Raw genomic sequence first — 20,487 nt, 5'->3', positions numbered from 1 at the left:
TAGTGGGACACTAGTGGAGGTCAGTGTACTGGAAGTGCCTGTCACAGGGATATGCAATTAATGGACCTCCAGGTGTTGCAAAACTACAAGTCCCATCATGCCTCTGCCTCTGGGTGTCATGCTTGTGGCTCTCAGTTATGCCTCCTGGGACTTGTAGTTCTGCAACAGCTGGAGGTCCTATCCTGGGCCTATCATATCGATTCTATGGGGGATCCCATATCCCCCCCCATCAGAGTTGCAGGGGTTCTGAGTCTTACTTTTTTTTGGCCCTGGGGTATAATATCACCCCTCCCAGCAATGTCCCCCCCCCCTGGCCCGGGGTATAATATCAACCCTCCCAGCAATATCCCCCCCCCGGGTATAATATCACCCCTCCCAGCAATGTCCCCCCGGGTATAATATCACCCCTCCCAGCAATGTCCCCCCCCGGGTATAATATCACCCCTCCCAGCAATGTCCCCCCCGGGTATAATATCACCCCTCCCAGCAATGTCCCCCCCCCCGGGTATAATATCAACCCTCCCAGCAATATCCCCCCCCGGGTATAATATCACCCCTCCCAGCAATGTCCCCCCCGGGTATAATATCACCCCTCCCAGCAATGTCCCCCCCCCCGGGTATAATATCACCCCTCCCAGCAATGTCCCCCCCGGGTATAATATCACCCCTCCCAGCAATGTCCCCCCCCCGGGTATAATATCAACCCTCCCAGCAATGTCCCCCCCCTCGGGTATAATATCACCCCTCCCAGCAATGTCCCCCCCGGGGATTAATATCACCCCTCCCAGCAATGTCCCCCCCTGGCCCGGGGTATAATATCACCCCTCCCAGCAATGTCCCCCCCGGGTATAATATCAACCCTCCCAGCAATGTCCCCCCCGGGTATAATATCACCCCTCCCAGCAATGTCCCCCCCGGGTATAATATCACCCCTCCCAGCAATGTCCCCCCCCCGGGTATAATATCACCCCTCCCAGCAATGTCCCCCCCGGGTATAATATCACCCCTCCCAGCAATGTTCCCCCCGGGTATAATATCAGCCCTCCCGGCAATGTCCCCCCCGGGTATAATATCAACCCTCCCAGCAATGTCCCCCCCTCGGGTATAATATCACCCCTCCCAGCAATGTCCCCCCCCCGGGTATATCAACCCTCCCAGCAATATCCCCCCCGGGTATAATAAATATCAACCCTCCCAGCAATGTCCCCCCCCGGGTATAATATCACCCCTCCCAGCAATGTCCCCCCCCAGGCCTGGGGTATAATATCAACCCTCCCAGCAATGTGCCCCCCGGGTATAATACCACCCCTCCCAGCAATGTCTCCCCCGGGGTATAATATCAACCCTCCCAGCAATGTCCCCCCCCCCGGGTATAATATCACCCCTCCCAGCAATGTTCCCCCCGGGTATAATATCAGCCCTCCCGGCAATGTCCCCCCCGGGTATAATATCACCCCTCCCAGCAATGTCCCCCCCGGGTATAATATCACCCCTCCCAGCAATGTCCCCCCCGGGTATAATATCAGCCCTCCCAGCAATGTCCCCCCCGGGTATAATATCAACCCTCCCAGCAATGTCCCCCCCGGGTATAATATCAACCCTCCCAGCAATGTCCCCCCCTCGGGTATAATATCACCCCTCCCAGCAATGTCCCCCCCCGGGTATATCAACCCTCCCAGCAATGTCCCCCCCGGGTATAATAAATATCAACCCTCCCAGCAATGTCCCCCCCGGGTATAATATCACCCCTCCCAGCAATGTCCCCCCCGGGTATAATATCACCCCTCCCAGCAATGTCCCCCCCAGGCCTGGGGTATAATATCAACCCTCCCAGCAATGTGCCCCCCGGGTATAATACCACCCCTCCCAGCAATGTCTCCCCCGGGGTATAATATCAACCCTCCCAGCAATGTCCCCCCCGGGTATAATATCAACCCTCCCAGCAATGTCCCCACCCAGGCCTGGGGTATAATATCATCCCTCCCCCCTGATCACGAGGGCCGTGGTGTTCTGTCTGATCCCGTCAGAAATCCAGCGATGTGCACTCCTGTAGTGGTGACAACGCTGCTTCTCCTTACCGTACACTGAGTGAGCGTTGTCACCCTGGGACAGGAAGTGCATCACTGGCAGGATCACCAGGGGAAAGGAAAAAAAACTGAGAAAAGAAAACGAATGCAGCCGGCTCATGTAAGGAGGGCGATCTGTGACCTCTGGGATTGGACACACTGATGATATGTCTTGCACATTAGCTCCAATAATAATAATAAGACATGTGGTGACACTCGGAGAAGCCCTGACTGTATAGTGTGTACACTGCACTCCAATCACAACCCACACAGTCAGCACTACATTTACCTCATGCGCATGCGCAGTGCCACAAGTCGCGCTCCTCAGGAATGCAGACCGGCTTCTCCTAGTACGCCTGCGCGAACTATGCCTTCTCCTGGAGACGATGGGTGGGGTCCGAGCTGCAGAGGGGAGTGACGTAAGGACGCAGGGCGACGTCAGTGTCTGCAGAGAGACAGGAAGGGAAGGAGGACTATTGTTGTCTGACTGTAAACAGAGCCGACCGAGAGAATATGGGGGGCGTGCTGGGCATCTGCTCTGTCGCCAGCTGGGTAAGACATGGTTCATGGGGGATCTATTAGTCATGTCTGGTTATGGGGGTACCTGGCTGTCATCTGAGAGGCGAAATTGGATTTTGATTAGTCATGTCTGGTTGTTGGTACCTGTCTGCCCTGTCATTGTATAGGTGGGACGGGGACGGTGGGTCAGATCAGTGTGTGGCACGGGGACCGGTGGGTCAGATCAGTGTGTGGGACGGGGACCGGTGGGTCAGATCAGTGTGTGGGACGGGGACCGGTGGGTCAGATCAGTGTGTGGCACGGGGACCGGTGGGTCAGATCAGTGTGTGGCACGGGGACCGGTGGGTCAGATCAGTGTGTGGGACGGGGACCGGTGGGTCAGATCAGTGTGTGGGACGGGGACCGGTGGGTCAGATCAGTGTGTGGGACGGGGACCGGTGGGTCAGATCAGTGTGTGGCACGGGGACCGCTGGGTCAGATCAGTGTGTGTGGGACGGGGACCGCTGGGTCAGATCAGTGTGCGTGGGACGGGGACCGCTGGGTCAGATCAGTGTGTGGGACCGGGACCGGTGGGTCAGATCAGTGTGTGTGGGACCGGGACCGGTGGGTCAGATCAGTGTGTGTGGGACCGGGACCGGTGGGTCAGATCAGTGTGTGTGGGACGGGGACCGGTGGGTCAGATCAGTGTGTGTGGGACGGGGACCGGTGGGTCAGATCAGTGTGTGTGGGACGGGGACCGGTGGGTCAGATCAGTGTGTGGGACCGGGACCGGTGGGTCAGATCAGTGTGTGGGACCGGGACGGGTGGGTCAGATCAGTGTGTGGGACCGGGACCGGTGGGTCAGATCAGTGTGTGGGACCGGGACCGGTGGGTCAGATCAGTGTGTGGGACCGGGACCGGTGGGTCAGATCAGTGTGTGTGGGACCGGGACCGGTGGGTCAGATCAGTGTGTGTGGGACCGGGACCGGTGGGTCAGATCAGTGTGTGGGGGACGGGGACCGGTGGGTCAGATCAGTGTGTGGGGGACGGGGACCGGTGGGTCAGATCAGTGTGTGGGGGACGGGGACCGGTGGGTCAGATCAGTGTGTGGGGGACGGGGACCGGTGGGTCAGATCAGTGTGTGGGGGACGGGGACCGGTGGGTCAGATCAGTGTGTGGGGGACGGGGACCGGTGGGTCAGATCAGTGTGTGGGGGACGGGGACCGGTGGGTCAGATCAGTGTGTGTGGGACGGGGACCGGTGGGTCAGATCAGTGTGTGTGGGACGGGGACCGGTGGGTCAGATCAGTGTGTGTGGGACGGGGACCGGTGGGTCAGATCAGTGTGTGTGGGTCGGGTACCGGTGGGTCAGATCAGTGTGTGTGGGACGGGGACCGGTGGGTCAGATCAGTGTGTGGGACGGGGACCGGTGGGTCAGATCAGTGTGTGGCACGGGGACCGGTGGGTCAGATCAGTGTGTGGCACGGGGACCGGTGGGTCAGATCAGTGTGTGGCACGGGGACGGGTCGGTCCGATCAGTATGGAAATTCTGGTCACATGGCTGAAAACTGACATCCTTATTCCTCTGCTAGAGCTTTGTGTTCTGCGCTCTCAAGTCTTTGTATAGGGAATAAAAACGTCATTCTCTCTTTTTTTTTTTTTTTCAGATATAGTAGAGAAGGGTAGAACCCCCACCAGTTGTTTTGGTGTTTAGGTCCCATTGGGTACATTTCTTTTCATTTCCTGTAACGGAGACACAACAGGAAGTCAGAGGAAATCACCTCTTATCCCCAAAATAAGTGTCTTTATTGGAAGATTCCCCCTTCACGTTTTCCACATTTTGTAATGTTTTAGCCTTATTCCAAAATGGATTAAATTCATTATCTTCCTCACATTTCTACAAAACAATACCCCATATTGTTATTTACGTGAAAGAAGTTTGAAATGTTTGAAAAAAATCCCATATACGTAAATACACGGCCTTTGCTATGACACTGAACTAAGCTCAGGCCCCTCCTGTTTCCACTGATCATCCCTCAGATGTTTCTACAACTTGATTGGGGTCCACTTGGGGTACATTCAGTTGATTGGACAGTATTTGGAAAGGCACACACCTGTCTATATAAGGTCCCACAGTTAAAGTGATTGTAAAGTCTTGTTTCTTTTTTCCTATAAAAATAACAAACATGTTACACTTACCTGCTCTGTTGTAGTGGATTAGCACAGAGCAGCCCAGATCCTCCTCTTCTCGGGTCCCTCTTCTGAGCTCCTGGCTCCTCCCTCCTTTTCAGTGCCCCCACAATAAGCAACTTGCTACGGGGGCACCTAAACTGAGTCACAGCTCCCTGTGTCCATTCAGACATGGAGCTCGACCACACCCCCTCTCCAATGAGCACAGTGGCCTCCATCATCTGTAAATGGAAGAAGTTTGGAACCACCAAGACTCTTCCTAGAGCAGACCACCCGGCCAAACTGAGCGATCGGGGGAGAAGGGTCTTAGAGAGGTGACCAAGAACCCGATGGTCACTCTGAAAGAGCTCCAGCATTTCTCTGTGGAGAGAGGAGAACCTTCCAGAAGAACAACCATCTCTGCAGCACTCCACCAATCAGACCTGTACAGTAAAGGGACCAGACGGAAGCCACTCCTCAGTAAAAGGCACATGACAACCTGTCTGGAGTTTGCCAAAAGGCACCTGAAGCACTCTTGGGCCATGAGAATTCTCTGGTCTGATGAAACAAAGATTGACCTCTTTGGCCTGAATGGCAAGCGTCATGTTTGGGGGAACCACCCCCAGCTCATCACCTGGCCAATAACATCCCTGCAGTAAAGCATGGTGGTGGCCGCATCATGCTGCGGGGAAGTTTTTCAGCGGCAGGAACTGGGAGACTAGTCAGGATGGAGGGAAAGGTGAATGCCGCAATGTAAAGAGACATCCCTGATGAAAACCTGCTCCAGAGTGGGATGAAGGTCCATCTTCTAACAGGACAACAACCCTAAGCACACAGCCATAATAACAAAGGAGTGGCTACAGGACAACTCTGTGAATGTCCGTGAGTGGCCCAGACTTCAACCCGATTGAACGTCTCTGAAGAGATCTGAAAATGGCTGTGCACCGACATTTCCCATCCAGCCTGGTGGAGCTTGAGAGGTCCTGCAAAGAAGAATGGGAGAAAGTGCCCAAAAATAGGTGTGCCAAGCTTGTAACATCATACTCAAAAAGACTTGAGGCTGTAATTGGCGCCAAAGGTGCTTCAACAAAGAATTGAGCAAAGGCTGTGAATATTGTGTACATGGGATTATTTTTTTTTTTGTTTTTTTATATAAATGTGCAAAGATTAAAAAAACAAAACCTTTTACCTTGTCATTATGGGGTATTGTTTGTAGAATTTTGAGGAAAATAATGAGTTTAACCACTTCAGACCCAGGCCAATTCTGACATTTCTCTCCTACATGTAAAATTCCTAATTTTTTTGCTAGAAAATTACATAGAACCCCCAAACATTATATATGCTTTTTTAGCAAAGACCCTAGAGAATACAATGGCGGTCATTCCAACTTTTTTTTTTTTTTTTTTATTGTTAATTTTATTTTTATTTTTTTAGTTTTACACTTAAAAAAAAAATAAAAAAAATAAAAAATGTATGACTTTTATTCCTATTACAAGGAATGTAAACATCCCTTGTAATAGGAATATGGCACGATCAGACCTATTTACAGTGAAATATGGGGTCAATAAGACCCCATATCTCACCTCTAGGCTGGGAAGAATAAAAAAAAAAAACGATCCTGGCTTCCTAGCCAGATTGGCGCCGTTAATTTGAATACCGAGGCCGGGCGTGACGTCATAACATCGCGCCCGGCCTCCGAACGACCATAGAGACTCCGGGGACAATCTAGTCCGCCGGAAATCTCTATGATCACATGCTGGGGCCGGCGGATCATGTGACCGACTCACCGTTGGAAACGGTGAGTCGGTAGAAGCACCGGAGGGCGGCAGGAGGGGAGGGGCGTCCCCTTCCGCCGCCTGTAAGAACGATCAAGCGGCGGAACAGCCGCTATGATCGTTCTTATGGTGTAGGGAATCGCCGGCTGAAAACGGCAATATCTGAATGATGTCTGTGGACTCGGGCATCATTTAGATATAACCAGCGAAACCCCATGACGTCAATAGACGTATTGCGGGTCTCAAGTGGTTAATCCATTTTGGAATAAGGCTGTAACGTAACATAACAAAATGTGGAAAAAGTGAAGTGCTGTGAATGCTTTCCTGGTGCACTGTACACCATTTCTCTATTTTGGAGCTTAAAAAAAAAAAAAATGCATTCACAGTAGCCAATCAGGTGTCGCCTTGCCTGTATGGGCTGCCTGGACATAAAGGTTGATTGGTTACTAAAGGAAAACGCTTGTATCTCCACATTCTATCCCTTTGAAACTGTATCAGCTATCTTGAACCTGCTTTCATTTCCTGTCTGAAGGTCATCATTCATTAATTACTTCTCCTGATCTGTACTGTCATTTCCACTGCCATCAAGCAAATCAAGTAATTTACACAGGAAATGAAAGGATTACAACTGATCAGCAGATTGCACAGCTAAAGTCAGCAGTCAGCAGGTAGGAGCATGCACATCTCAAGGGATGCTGGGATGTGTTCTTTCATATAATGCTCCTGCCTAAGAAAGAACATGCCAGGCAGGGTGCTGTGATGTGTACAGGAGCCTAGCAGCCCCTCCTACCAAACTCAGAGCAAAGAGTTTTTTTGAGAGCCAGTGATGTAAAAAAAAAATCGTCAAAACCAAAGTTTTTGATTGGGGGTGGGGGGGGAGGGAAACGTAATTACACATTGATCGGGAAGGAAGTGATATATGCATACATTGCACTTGAGTTTTAAAGTACAACTAAAGGAAAACCTTTTTCGAGTTTGGATAGCATCAGAGAGGTATATGTATATTGTGTGTGTGTGTGTGTGTGTGTATATGTATATGTATGTGTGTGTATATATATATATATATATATATATATATATATATATATATATATATATATATATATATATATATATATATATATATATAAAAATAAATAATGTGTGTTTAAAAAAATATTTTTTTTTTTTAATCGTACATCACAGGACACAGAGCAGCCATAATAATTAACTGGGTTATAAGCCACCTACTGGTGAATGGACACTGGTAGATCAATGAAACAAGAAGTCCCCCCTATATAACTCCTCCTACACAGGAAGTACCTCTCTGTTTTTTTTTTTTCACCAGTGTCTGTTAGGTGGATGTTCTCATTGGAGGTCTGGACGGTTCTATTAAGAATCATGGACTTCGATCGGATCCATTCGAAAAAGCTATCAGCCAAAATGGATGGTACCTGAGCCTCATTGGAAGGTTTTGCCTGTAATGCAGCCTTATGGCGCTGGACACTGAGTAATGGAAACCTGTGCAGTGTTTGTTCTGACCAAGGTGCTTTCCTGCAGGGTGTTATACAGGTCCAGGGGAGTAGACGCCACATTAAAGGGGACCCAGTCTCTGAAGGTCTTTTATGACAAAGCTCACCGTGATGAGTAAAGATTGGACTAAAGTCTGCATTTGTTTTCTGTTTGTCTTTTGGGGAAAAAAATGAGAGAGATCTGACTGTCTGTCTGTTCTCCCGGTGGCCACTGGGAGCAGTGGGCTGTTGAATCATGCTATGTACTTAGTGATGTGGTCTGTTGCTTCTCCTCCAGCCACTAGAGGGCGCAGGTTGCTCAGTATGGCCTATTTCTATATAAGCAGGAAGGGGAAAGGTGGCCATGGTAAAGCCATGTGGTTTTGGGAATACCAGGTAGGGCCTCCTGGAGACATAACACCAGCCCATGGATACTAGTGAAGTGTGAGTATTGGATGTGCCAATCTGTTTACTTCAATAATCTTTGTTTAGGAAGCAGTCTGTTCCAGATTTTCCTTAGATGCATTTCTGCAGGAGGAAGTTGTATCAAGGTCAAGGCACATTCCCTACATACAGTCCTACTACAGGTCTTTGGTAGAGGATCATTCTCTCTGTCTGGAACATGAAGTTCCAGGCATTGGATTGCCAGAGGGCTCTGTTCCTGGGGTATTACAGAGCTAAGATTGCTGGTTGATGGTTCAAGATCTGGATAAGAGATGGACAAGATAACCACTGATGCCTGCTTCTCCAGTTGGTTTGAAGGTGGCTATAGTTCAGTGGACTTGGTCTCCACAGTTGTAAGTACTGCCCAATGCCCATCAATTATATTGGATTGTTGGCCAGTACGCCTTGCTCTGCGTGTTGGGACAAACCAGTTGTAGGTGTAATCCAGTAATGGCAGGGGGAACTCTGCAGGTGAATCTACTAGATTCCAAGTTCAACAAGTGGGAACAGGTTGTGTCTGGGACGAAATTCCCACTGGCAATAGGGGCAGATGCACTGGTAGCACCTTTTAGGGACCAGTTCTCCCTTACAGTATTTGATGCTTTCTCCCACGTCTTTTGCGAAGAATCCAGGAGGTGGTAACACTGATAATAGTGTTTGCCGAATTAGCCTAGCGGGGCTTTGATATGTTGATATAGCGAGTCTTGCGGGGGGTCGCTCCTTGAACACTCCCAGGCCAGTGGGGCCTAATGGTCTGGAGTCCTGTATCTCCACACTGTTGAGCCCGGGAAGCTGGTTTCAGGGAACCTAGATTACAGGACTTAGAAATATTGTTTTTCCTGGGGGAAGCTACGAAGTGGCACTCACAGGAATCTGAGTGTGAAATTTTCTTCTCTTTCTCCATTCAGTAGGGGAAAGGAGATTGGCCTTTAAGTACCATTCAGGGTTCAAGTTCCTGCCTATCCATTTTTTCCAGAGGCCATTGTTTCTCACTTCTGGATTCATACTTCGTACAGTGTGTAGCATAGATGGTCCCACATGTCAGGCCACTCTAGTGTCTTTGGGACTGGGATTTGCTCTTGGCTGTCTTTGCAGAGGCCATTTTTTTTTCTTAACCAGTTAAACTGTTAGTCCCTTATCTTGGAAGATGTCTTCTTTGGTTGCTATCACTTCACTAAGTGGAGTGTCAGAGCTGGTGGCTCTTTCATGCATCTGGCATCACTAATGGCACTGGTAGGCACTCCTCGCCGGCACTGATTTGTGGCACTGGTGACGCTATTGTAATCAGGGCACTGATGATCAGTGCCCTGATTACATGCGTAGATGTCTCCTCTCCTGTGAGGAGATGCCACTTATTGGCTCTCCTCGCCACACGCTCTGTCAGTGTGAGGAGAGGAGTGCCGATTACTGACATTTCTGTGTTTACATGTGACCGGCTATGATTGGACACAGCCGATCACATGGTTATTGCGACTCTTTACAGAGATCGGGGTCACTCCGTGTCTTAGCAACACGGCACAGCCGTTCTGGGACGCGGTCATATGACATACCAGAGCCGTACCTCCGCGCTGTCATTGGACGGTGGGTGGCAACTAGTTAATGTTGGCTTTGAAATGCTCATCCTTTCATTAAGGATTTAAAAAAAAACTAGAGATCCTCTTTCCTGAGTGCTGTAAGAAGTCGTTCTCTCTCAGGGACGTTGTGTTATCACATAGTTCTATCAGGTGAGGTTGTGTACAGGACACCTATGACACCATTACACCAGCTGAAAGTAAAAGTCCTACTGAAGAAGCCGCTCTTGATTCATAACTGTCCCTGCTGGCTTTTATATTGACAGACCTGATCCTCGCTCCAGCAGATCGATCTTTGGCCTTGTAACTTTGCAGATTCCTCTTATCTGCCGTACATGGAGACATGTGATCTGTACAGGTTAGACTGGAAGTAGAGCCGTGCCAAAGTCAGAGGGAAGTTTTTATTCTAAAGAGTTGGGTATTAGCTGATATTATTCACATTTTCTATAATTGAATTCCTCTATGGAGCCATGCTTAGAAAGTAGAGGTTGAGAGTTGCTCCATTTGAGTTATTCAGCTGTTTGTGTAATCTGAGCTAGAAACACTAGGTTTGATGGCTTGGCGGGTCCCCAAGGAATTCCCTTAACGTCCCACTTCCTGTTTGGCTATGTGACAGGATGTGAAGGAATTAAAATGGGACGCAGATGGTGAAAAACATTTTTGACAGAGGTTATAACACTCCCTGGCTCGATCCAAAGTGGAAAAAATAAACTTTTGCCTATAGCTCTACTTTAACCAGTTGCGGACCGCCCGCGAGAGCGGCTCCTACAGGTGAAATCGCGTACCTATACGTGATCACGTTTGCGTTGCAGACACGCGCCACTGGCAACCAGCTCCTGCTGTGATTGGACACAGCAGGAGCCAATCGATCGTTCATGATAGACTAGGCAGACAGCTTTTTCTGCTAAGCAGGAACATGGATCTGTCTTACCAAGTACAAGCATCCCCACACAGAGCACCCCCTAGGGCAGCCTTTCTCAACCTTTTCAACACAGAGGAACCCTTGAAATAGTTCTCCAGTCTAGGGGAACCTCTGCTAAAAATGAGAAATCTACAACTCGTGATACATTAGTGTGATGGTCAGTGGGAAGAATGGTCCTTACGCTTGTGGTCATTGGGAAGAATTACCTCCTTACAGATAGCTAAAAATCAATGGTGTGAGTGGAAACTTATCCCAAGAGGCAGAAATGGCCCAATGCTGAAGGAACCCCTAGCAACCTCTGGAGGAACACTAGGGTTCCACAGAACCCCGGTTGAGAATCGCTGCCCTAGGAACACACTTAAAGTGGTTGTAAACCCTTTGCAACCACTTTAACCTACAGGTAAGCCTAGATTCAAGCTTACCTTTAGGTGCTTGAAATACCTCCCAGACCTGCACGGTCTAAGAGATATTTGCAAATTGCCTTATGGCGATTTCTTCTGAGCATGCGCCAGAGTTAAAGGGCACGCTGTGCCGTTTCTAGCTCGGGTCATGCCGTTAAAGGTGGCTCCCGCACACATGTGCAGGAGTGACGTCATGCGACTCTGGTCAGTCACAGAGCTGGAGTTCGCGGCCCCGGAAGGAAGAGGGGTGAAGAATGGACGCTCGCTACTAGCGAGGAAGACGGGGACATTGCGGGCTTCTCCTGCAGGTAAGTGACACATAATGGACTACTATGTGATGCATAGTAGCCCATTATGCTTTACCTTTCCAGGGAAACAAAGAGGAAGTAAAACCCATCTGGGTTTACTTCCTCTTTAACGCTTTGATCGCCCCGGATGTTAACCCCTTCCTTGCCAGTATCATTAGTATAGTGACAGTGCATATTTGTTTTTTAGCACTGATCACTGTATTGGTGTCACTGTTAAAAATCGCTGATCGCCGCCATTACTAGTAATGGTGGTGGGAGGTGATAAATAGTCCAAGTAGTAGCATTATGGATGCCAAGGTTTTCACACCCCTCCTTCAGTGAAATCTGACAGCTGTAGGTGATGGAACCGCAGGACAGTACAGGTCCTTGATCACATGCTGCTTTCCCAGTATGCTGATTTGCAGATCTGCACAGACGTGGTATGACGTCCACAGATGACCACGGATGACGGTCAGTCTGCTCTGTAGGGAGAAGCTTCCATTCTGTAGGGGAGCTCTGATTCGGCAGACATGGAGGTGGTACAGAGTAATAATTTACCAGTGTGATATAGATTTGTTAACCTTTCTTAATTCCCCTAATATCTGCACGGAACGACTTTGTACAGGAATTCAGAGGACCTCTATTCACCAGAACACAGAAGCAGACACTGAGAGGTACAAGATAACCTTTAGTACATTCCACATACACCCAGCACATGATCTAGTGATTGCCAGTCAGAAGAAAGCCAGGATACATTCAGCTACAATTCCAGCTTTTTCTAACACTTAAATTTGTTCGGGCCAAGCTGGCCCAAATGAACCTTTTCCATTGCCAAACAATGCGGCTGCTGGCTGCATTATATTATACTGTAGCAGCATTAACTACATACAGTATGTGGTGCTGGGTTCCAACAGACCACTCTTGCTGTAATTAAAGAAAGTTGAGCTATGTGCTTCTCCATCCAGGACAAACCTTGTATTTTTAAAGCAAAGCTGATTTGTCTGTACTTGTTCTGTGGATCACAGGAGTACAGTTAGTTCTGCACTCCTGTGACCCGTTTCAAGCAAACATCGGGCTCAAGACATGTTGTCGGCTGACATCACAGAACTGGTCCAGGCTCGGGAAATTTCGTGACCATATGGTCGGGATCCACCCAGATCCCTGAACTGGCACCAGGCTTGGCCTCTCAGCGAGTCACTGAGAGCCTGAGCCAGCCTCTCATGCCCCCTCCACAGCCGAGCGCTCTAGTGAGGAGGCAGAGCAGAGAGCTGGTGACAGTCACCAGCTGTGTTCACAGAGCTCTGAGTGATGAGCAGTGTTTGATTGCTCAGTTCTCAGCCTTAGCCCACATTCACATTGGGCCGATTTGACATGTCAAATCGCATTCCAAATCAGAGCCTATTTCTGGCAATAGCACCGTCCAAATCTGTGCAACGCCGATTTTGCGGTGCCGCACTGATTCCCAAAAGTCGTTTCTGCACTACTTTTGGGGATTAAGGGGCAATTTCAATAGACATCTGTGCATGAACCCACACAGATGTCTGACAAATTGCCCCGGAAGTTGGACTAGAACGCTTGTTTGAAATTGTGCGCATTCAGCAGAACGCACACGATTTCAAGCCTGCCCTCAGTGTGAATGTGGGCCGAGAGCTGGCAGGGGCAGCATCCACCTTGGTAAGTAGGGTTCTTAAAAAAAAAAAAAAAAAAACTTCTTTTAATCGGTGAGTAAAAGATTTCCTTTGACTCCGTTTTCACCTCAGTCAATCAATAAGGGGTTTGCATTCATCAAATAAAACTACAAGGCTTTTCCTCAATAGCAGAGAAGTACTCAGCCCAATCTATTTAGTTTGGCAGCAGACGGGAAGTCATCCACGCTGTTGTCGGAACACGGTGCTGCTTGCTGTATGTAGCTAATGCTTCTAAAATACAGTGCAGCACACACAACTACCGCATTGTTTTGTATTGGAAATACTGGTCCAAACATATTATTTAAAGTGATAGGAAAGCTGGAATTCTTCTTTAAAGTGGTTCTACAGGCTGAAGGTTTTGTTTTACCTCCATGCATTACCTGCATTAAAGCGGAGTGCCACCCAAAAACGGAACTTCAGCTTTACGTGCAGGTGACCCCCTGACATGCCACTTTTTGGCATGTCATTTTTTTGGGAGAGGTGCGGATACTCTGTTTTTATGGGCACCCAGCCACAGCCGGGCGCCCACAGTTAGAATGCCGGCACCTCTGAGAGGAGGGGCAGGGAAGCGAGGCTTCCTGCACCCGCATTGCTGCACTGTGGGACAGGTGAGTGTCTGATTATTAAAAGTCAGCAGCTACACTTTTTGTAGCTGCTGACTTTAAAATGGGTGGAACTCCACTTTAAGGTGGTAAAATCTTCTGTGGGTAGCCCCCCCTAATACTTACCTGAGCCGATCCAGCGATAAGCACAAGAGCAAAATGTCTCTCCCTCCTCAGTCTCGGAAACAGCAATGGGAACCACTCTTTCCTGCTGCTGTCTTGAGGCCCTGTGTGGTCTTCTTCAAGTCTCTGTTGGGGCCCTTTGTGGTCTTCAAGTCTCCGTTGGGGCCCTGTGTGGTCTTCAGGTCTCTGTTGGGGCCCTGCGTGGTCTTCAGGTCTCTGTTGGGGCCCTGTGTGGTCTTCAGGTCTCTGTTGGGGCCCTGTGTGGTCTTCAGGTCTCTGTTGGGGCCCTGCGTGGTCTTCAGGTCTCTGTTGGGGCCCTGCGTGGTCTTCAGGTCTCTGTTGGGGCCCTGCGTGGTCTTCAGGTCTCTGTTGGGGCCCTGCGTGGTCTTCAGGTCTCTGTTGGGGCCCTGCGTGGTCTTCAGGTCTCTGTTGGGGCCCTGCGTGGTCTTCAGGTCTCTGTTGGGGCCCTGCGTGGTCTTCAGGTCTCTGTTGGGGCCCTGCGTGGTCTTCAGGTCTCTGTTGGGGCCCTGCGTGGTCTTCAGGTCTCTGTTGGGGCCCTGCGTGGTCTTCAGGTCTCTGTTGGGGCCCTGCGTGGTCTTCAGGTCTCTGTTGGGGCCCTGCGTGGTCTTCAAGCCTCTGGAGTCATAGCTTACACAGGACTGCGGACTCCCTATGTAAAGCTAGTTATACACTGTTTGAATTTTGGCCGATTCAGCAAGCATTTGGCAAAATTAGAGCCATGGGTGGTTCACTTGGCAACTCTCAACCTGACATGGAGAGTTTTCAAAATCAAGAGGTGAGTGGAAGATTGTCAGCCAGACAGTGACCACATCTAGTCCATGGCAGTTACTGTTCAAGTATTTGGGAAGAGGTGGGTGCATCGGCTTCTTGAATGCACTAGCTGGTGCAGATTCCTCTGTCCATGATGTTTAATGTGGGTGGCGGAATCGATTTGTTTCTGCTGTACAGTCTAATGGCCCGTACACACGTTCCAAATATCGTATGACCTTTTTTCGCTTAATAGTAGAAATTGAATAGGTAAATAAAGTCACAAATTCTCATACGATAGAAAAAAAAAAATCTGACGTGATGTCATGTGTTGTAATGTATTTGTATTGTATTTTCGGACGTCATCTATACTGACTAAATGAAAATCTCACGATCTGGAATTGTACAAGGAAAATTTTCGTGCTTGCCTGGCCGAATAATATTGGATGAACTGTCCTGATCGGCTCTCATAAGTAGTGTACACACGATCCGATTCTTCCTCGGACGGCAGTTTTCGTGCGATATTCGGATCGTGTGTATGGACCATAAGCGTGTATGGTTAGCCCCCGATTGGTTTAATATGGTCACAAGAAGGTTGGCTGCTGCACCTGTCTCTTTCAGGCCACTAAAAACGCAAGGAGGGACGCACTGCAGCTAAACAGCCCCGTGTGCAAGGGGTACACTTCATATGAATATATTTATATTCCCTAGAACAGACCCGGCGGCTCAGGTGCTGCTGTTTGTCACCCATGAATCTCCTCTCCCTTCACTTCATAGTCCTGCAGAAAATCGGAGAGTCGTTCACATACGTTTTAGCAGATAACAATGTCTATTCAGTCTGAGGAAGTAAACTCTCCCACTCTGATGCTTCTTTTCATTTAGTCCATTATAATAAGTCATTATCAGACTATAGCCACTGTAATCCAGCCCAAATCTCATATTACTTACTGTTTAAAGAAACTTTAAAAAACTTGTTTCCAGGGGTTAGGCAGCACCATCTTAAGTATTGTTTTCTGAGTCCACAGTGGAGTGTATTTCCATCCTTACATTGAGCACTTCCTGTACTGTTAACCAAGCCTCCTTCTCAATCCAACGTTTCTATGGCAACCCTGCTTCCCTGTTCATAGCTGACTAGTTTATTTCATAGTATTTACTTGTGCCGATGTCTAATGTTTCCCTTTGTCAGACTTATCAGCTTCAGCTGATAAGACTACAGTAATGGCTAAGTTTAGACTGTATGTTATGTCACATGGTGTGTAGGAGGAATCTCTGAGTGATTAGCAGAGTTCAGTGCTGTGCCATAGGAAGTCCTGATAACAGATAGATAAGACATAGAGAGTGTGCCTTAAATCAGGGGAGATCTGGGCATGCTCAGTGACGTCATTCTACAGAACAACAAGGATTACAACAATACTAAGCAAGTAAGGAGATATCTACAAGCAGTGTTCATTAGGGTTTTGTATGCTGATTTACATGGGACAAAGTTGTGGGGGAGGGTTTACAACCACTTTAATAGCTGTCTGTATTGAACTGTGGAAATTGTATGCGAAACCTCATGTTCCATAACTAGCAGAACCCCCCCCCCCCCCTTTTTTTTTTTTTTTTTTTTTTTTTTTTTTTAAATACCTCTTCACCCATAACTGGACGCTTCATAATGACTTTTCTGTCTCTTGCAGATTCCATGCCTGTGTAGCAGTGCCACGTGTATCTTGTGTCGATGCTGCCCCAGCACCGGTAATTCCACGGTGACCCGTCTCGTCTATGCATTCCTCATGTTGCTGGGCACTTTCCTGTCCTGTCTCATGCTCACCCCTGGGATAGCGGACCAATTGAAAAAGGTAAGTTTGGACCGCATTTATTATATAACACGTGGTGGTCATCCAGGCTCTACTTCAATCCTACAGATTAGATGAACCAGAAACATTCGTTGTCATGGCTTCTGCTTTATGTCCTCCTCCTTTTTTTTTTTTTTTTTTTTTTTTTTCTTTTTTTTTTTTTTTTTAATAGAGGCCCTTGTACTACTACATAGCTGACGGTAAATCTAAAAAAAATAGAATAAGAAAATTGTATGATGTATGGCCAGCCTCAGACATTGCACACAATTCTGTTCAGCACTTTCAGCCATCTTTTTCCCAATACAGTGGAACCTTGGATTATGAGCATAATCCGTTCCAGGAGAATGCTTGTAATCCAAAGCACTCGCATATCAAAGCGAGTTTCCCTATAGAAATCAATGCGTACTCACGATCGGAATTCTCGTCGGAAAAATCTCTGATGGTGTTTCCGACGGAATTCCGACAGAATTCGGCTCAAGCTGTCTTGCCTACACACGGTCACACCAAATTCAGATCGTTTATAACGCAGTGATGTACAACACGTATGACGGGACTAGAAAAGGGAAGTTCAATAGCCAGTAGCCAATAGCTTCTGTCTCGTAGTTGAATCTGAGCATGCGTGATTGTTGGCGTGTCGGAATTGCATACACACGATCGGAATTACCGATAAAGTTTGTCCGTTGGGAAAATTGAGAACATGCTATAAATTTTGGCTGGCGGAAATTTGGACAGCTAAATTCCGATGGAGTGTACATACGGTCGCATTTTCCAATGAAAAGCTCTCATCGGTCTTTTTCTGGCCGGAATTCCGATCGTGTGTACGCGGCATTAGACTAATTAGTTCCGCATTGACTTCTATTGCATGCAATACCGCATGTGGTTAGAGGTGGGGGGGGCGCTGGAGAGCCTTGGAAATACTCCGGGACAGCTCAGCTGAATTCGGAAAGGCTCAGAAACACTCGGGAGTATTTCTGAACGGCTCCAAACCATTCTGAGTGTCACCGGCGCCCCCGCACCTCTGGCCAAATGCGGTACTGCACACCACATTCTCTTGGATTCTGCTCGTTTTGCGAGACAACTCGCAAACTGAGTCAGGATTTTTCAAGAAAAGTTGCTCGTCTTTCAAAGCGCTAGTTAACCGCGTTACTCGTTAATCAAGGTTCCACTGTATTAGGAATCTGCTGAGGTTTATGGAATGGTGTGTGACGTTTTATTTTATGTAATAATTTCATTCGCATATTGATGAGGGGGTAATGGAGGAATCGGGGAAGGCAAACTATAAGGAGATGCGATTTTGGGCTGTTCTCATTGATTAGCATGGCCTCCTGTTGTCATCAGACAGGCGGTAATTTCCAGGTTTCATGTTTAATCATCTCCACAGTCACTCTTTGGCACTAGAAGAATGTAATGAGGCTGATGATTATTGCTGAGCTCGCCAATACAGCTGCATCATTACAATGACATTTGGCATTTAGTCATAACAAGATGATGATGATGATGATGATGAAGCGGTTTTGGAATTTTTGGCATGTATAGCAACACAAAGGGAGTTATTTACTAAAGGAAAATCCACTTTGCAATGCAAGTGCACTTGGAAGTGAAGTCGCTGTAGATCTGAGGGGGACATGCAAGGAAAATAAAACAGCATTTTAGCTTGCACATGATTGGATGATAAAATCAGCAGAGCTTCCCCTCATTTCAGATCTTCCCCTTAGATTTACAGCGACTGCACTTCCAAGTGCACTTTGAGTGCAAAGTGGATTTGCCCTTTGTAAATAACCCCCAGTGTGTGTTCATGTACTATACAGAGCTTTCAGCAGCCCCTTAGGTTATAGGGTAGCTTTAGTTTAAAGTGGTTGTAAACCCTTCCATATACCCAGTGAAGTGACTGGCCTCAGGGGATACACGGAGATGAAACAAATCCTGCTACATACGTTTTACCTGTTTATCTGCAGTCTTCTCTTCATCCATCCAAAGTCCAGAATGTTTTGTCTGAGTGTTCTGAAAAAAAGGGGATGGAGAGCTGAAATTACAGTTTGTGAAAGCTGATTGGAGGGAAGGGACAAGGCACACAGAAGCAGAGCTGAGGCGGTCAATCAACTGGTCCCTCCCCTGTCACCATTTTTCGCTTGGTGTCAGGAAAACTTGTCAGAAGTGACTCATGCTGATAATAGAAGTACAAATCATCACAGAAATGACACACAGGTGTTGATTTACTAAAGGTAAATCCACTTTGCACTACAAGTGTACTTGGAAGTTCAGTCAATTTTGATCTGAAGGGAAGATCTGAAATGAGTGGAAGCTCTGCTGATTTTATCATCCAATCATGTGCAAGCTAAAATGCTGTTTTTTATTTTCCTTGCATGTCCCCCTCAGATCTACAGCGACTGCACTTGTAGTGCAAAGGGGATTTGCCTTTAGTAAATAACCCCCCCGGTGCTCTGGATAGAGACAAGTACACACTAAAGAGGGATACGCTTCGTTCATATTTCATGTCTGAGGTTTACAACCACTTTAACCACTTAAGGACCAGCAGCTGCAGTTACTGTGGCAGGTTGGCTCCCCTGGGCAAATTGCCGTAGCTGTACGTTGGCCACTTTAAGAGCACTAGACTAGGCTTTAATAGCCGATGCGCATGCCCTGTGGCCACAATGTCCGCTCCTGAGATAGACAGAACAATGTAAACGGATAGATCTCCGTTCTGTCAGGGGAGAGGAGACAGATCTGCTGTTCATACTGGTTATGAACAGCAATTGGTCTCCTTCTCCAGGCAGTCCCATCCCCCCCACAGTTAGAAACACTCCCTAGGACACACATTTAACCCCTTGATCGCTCCCTAGTGTTAACCCATTCCCTGCCAGTGACATTTATACTGTAATCAGTGGCTATTTTTAGCTCTGATGGCTGTATAAATGTCAGTGGTCCCAAAAAAGTGTCAAAAGTGCGCGATCTGTCTGCCGCAATGTCGCAGTCCCGCTAAAAATCGCTGATCACCGCCATTACTAGTAAAAAAATAAATAAAAAAAATAAAGAATTAATAAAAATGTCATAAATATATCCCCTATTTTGTAAAGGCTATACGTTTTGTGCAAGCCAACCAATATATGCTTATTGTAAAATATATATATATATATATATATATATATATATATATATATATATATATATATATATATATATATATATATATATATATATATATATATATATATATATATATATATATATATATATATATATATAATTTAAAAAATATTATAATATAACATTTTAAATAATTTTTTTTTTTTTTTTTAACCAAAAATATGTAGAAGAATACATATCTGCCTAAGCTGAGGGGAAAAAAAATTTAATTTATTTTTTGGGATATTTATTATAGTTAAAAAAAAAATGTTTTTGTTTATAGCGCAAAAAATTTAAATTGCAGAAGTGGTCAAATGCCACCAAAAGAAAGCTCTATTTGTGGGGAAAAGAACATGCATTTTATTTGAGTACAACGTCGCATTACCGCACAAAAAAATGGCCTGGTCATTAAGGGGGGCAATTCTTTCCGGTCCTTAAGTGGTTTTAAAAAAAAAAAAGGTGCAGATTCCCTTTTATAAATAGTAACACTCAACCTTTATTAATACAGTCTGTTAATAAACTAACTTTGTTAGAATGTCACCTCCTTGCAGCGGTTCTCCGAAAGCAGCGAATCTCTAGATCTCAGGCTTTGGTTTCTGTCTATGGTATCCATTCATAATGGGCTTTTATGCTGGTCACAAGCTCCATGTGTGAGTGTAATGGTGCTTAGCTCTGGGCTTAATACCTCGGATCACATGTTGGTATGCTTCATGTTTATCCCAAGGA

At 47.1% G+C, this 20,487-nt stretch overlaps 1 protein-coding gene across 1 annotated transcript in view; it reads left to right on the top strand.

Annotated features, from left to right (window-relative positions):
• The first annotated feature begins 2,463 nt into the window (after positions 1-2,463).
• The window catches only part of SERINC3 (serine incorporator 3), a 40,381-nt gene continuing 22,357 nt past the window's right edge, over positions 2,464-20,487 (top strand). Inside the window, exons 1-2 of the mRNA XM_077460221.1 lie at positions 2,464-2,618; positions 16,480-16,641. Of these exons, the coding sequence (XP_077316347.1) occupies positions 2,580-2,618; positions 16,480-16,641 (201 nt within the window). The 5' untranslated portion in view covers positions 2,464-2,579. The remainder of the gene's footprint in view (positions 2,619-16,479; positions 16,642-20,487) is intronic.

Source organism: Lithobates pipiens, unplaced genomic scaffold (genome assembly GCF_037356315.1).
Source record: "Lithobates pipiens isolate NorthernLeopardFrog02 unplaced genomic scaffold, aLitPip1_a1.2 Scaffold_28, whole genome shotgun sequence".
In the NCBI taxonomy this organism is placed as follows: Eukaryota; Metazoa; Chordata; class Amphibia; order Anura; family Ranidae; genus Lithobates; species Lithobates pipiens.
The sequence above is the reverse complement of the archived record's forward strand: the minus strand, read 5'-3'. Positions and strand labels throughout refer to the sequence as shown.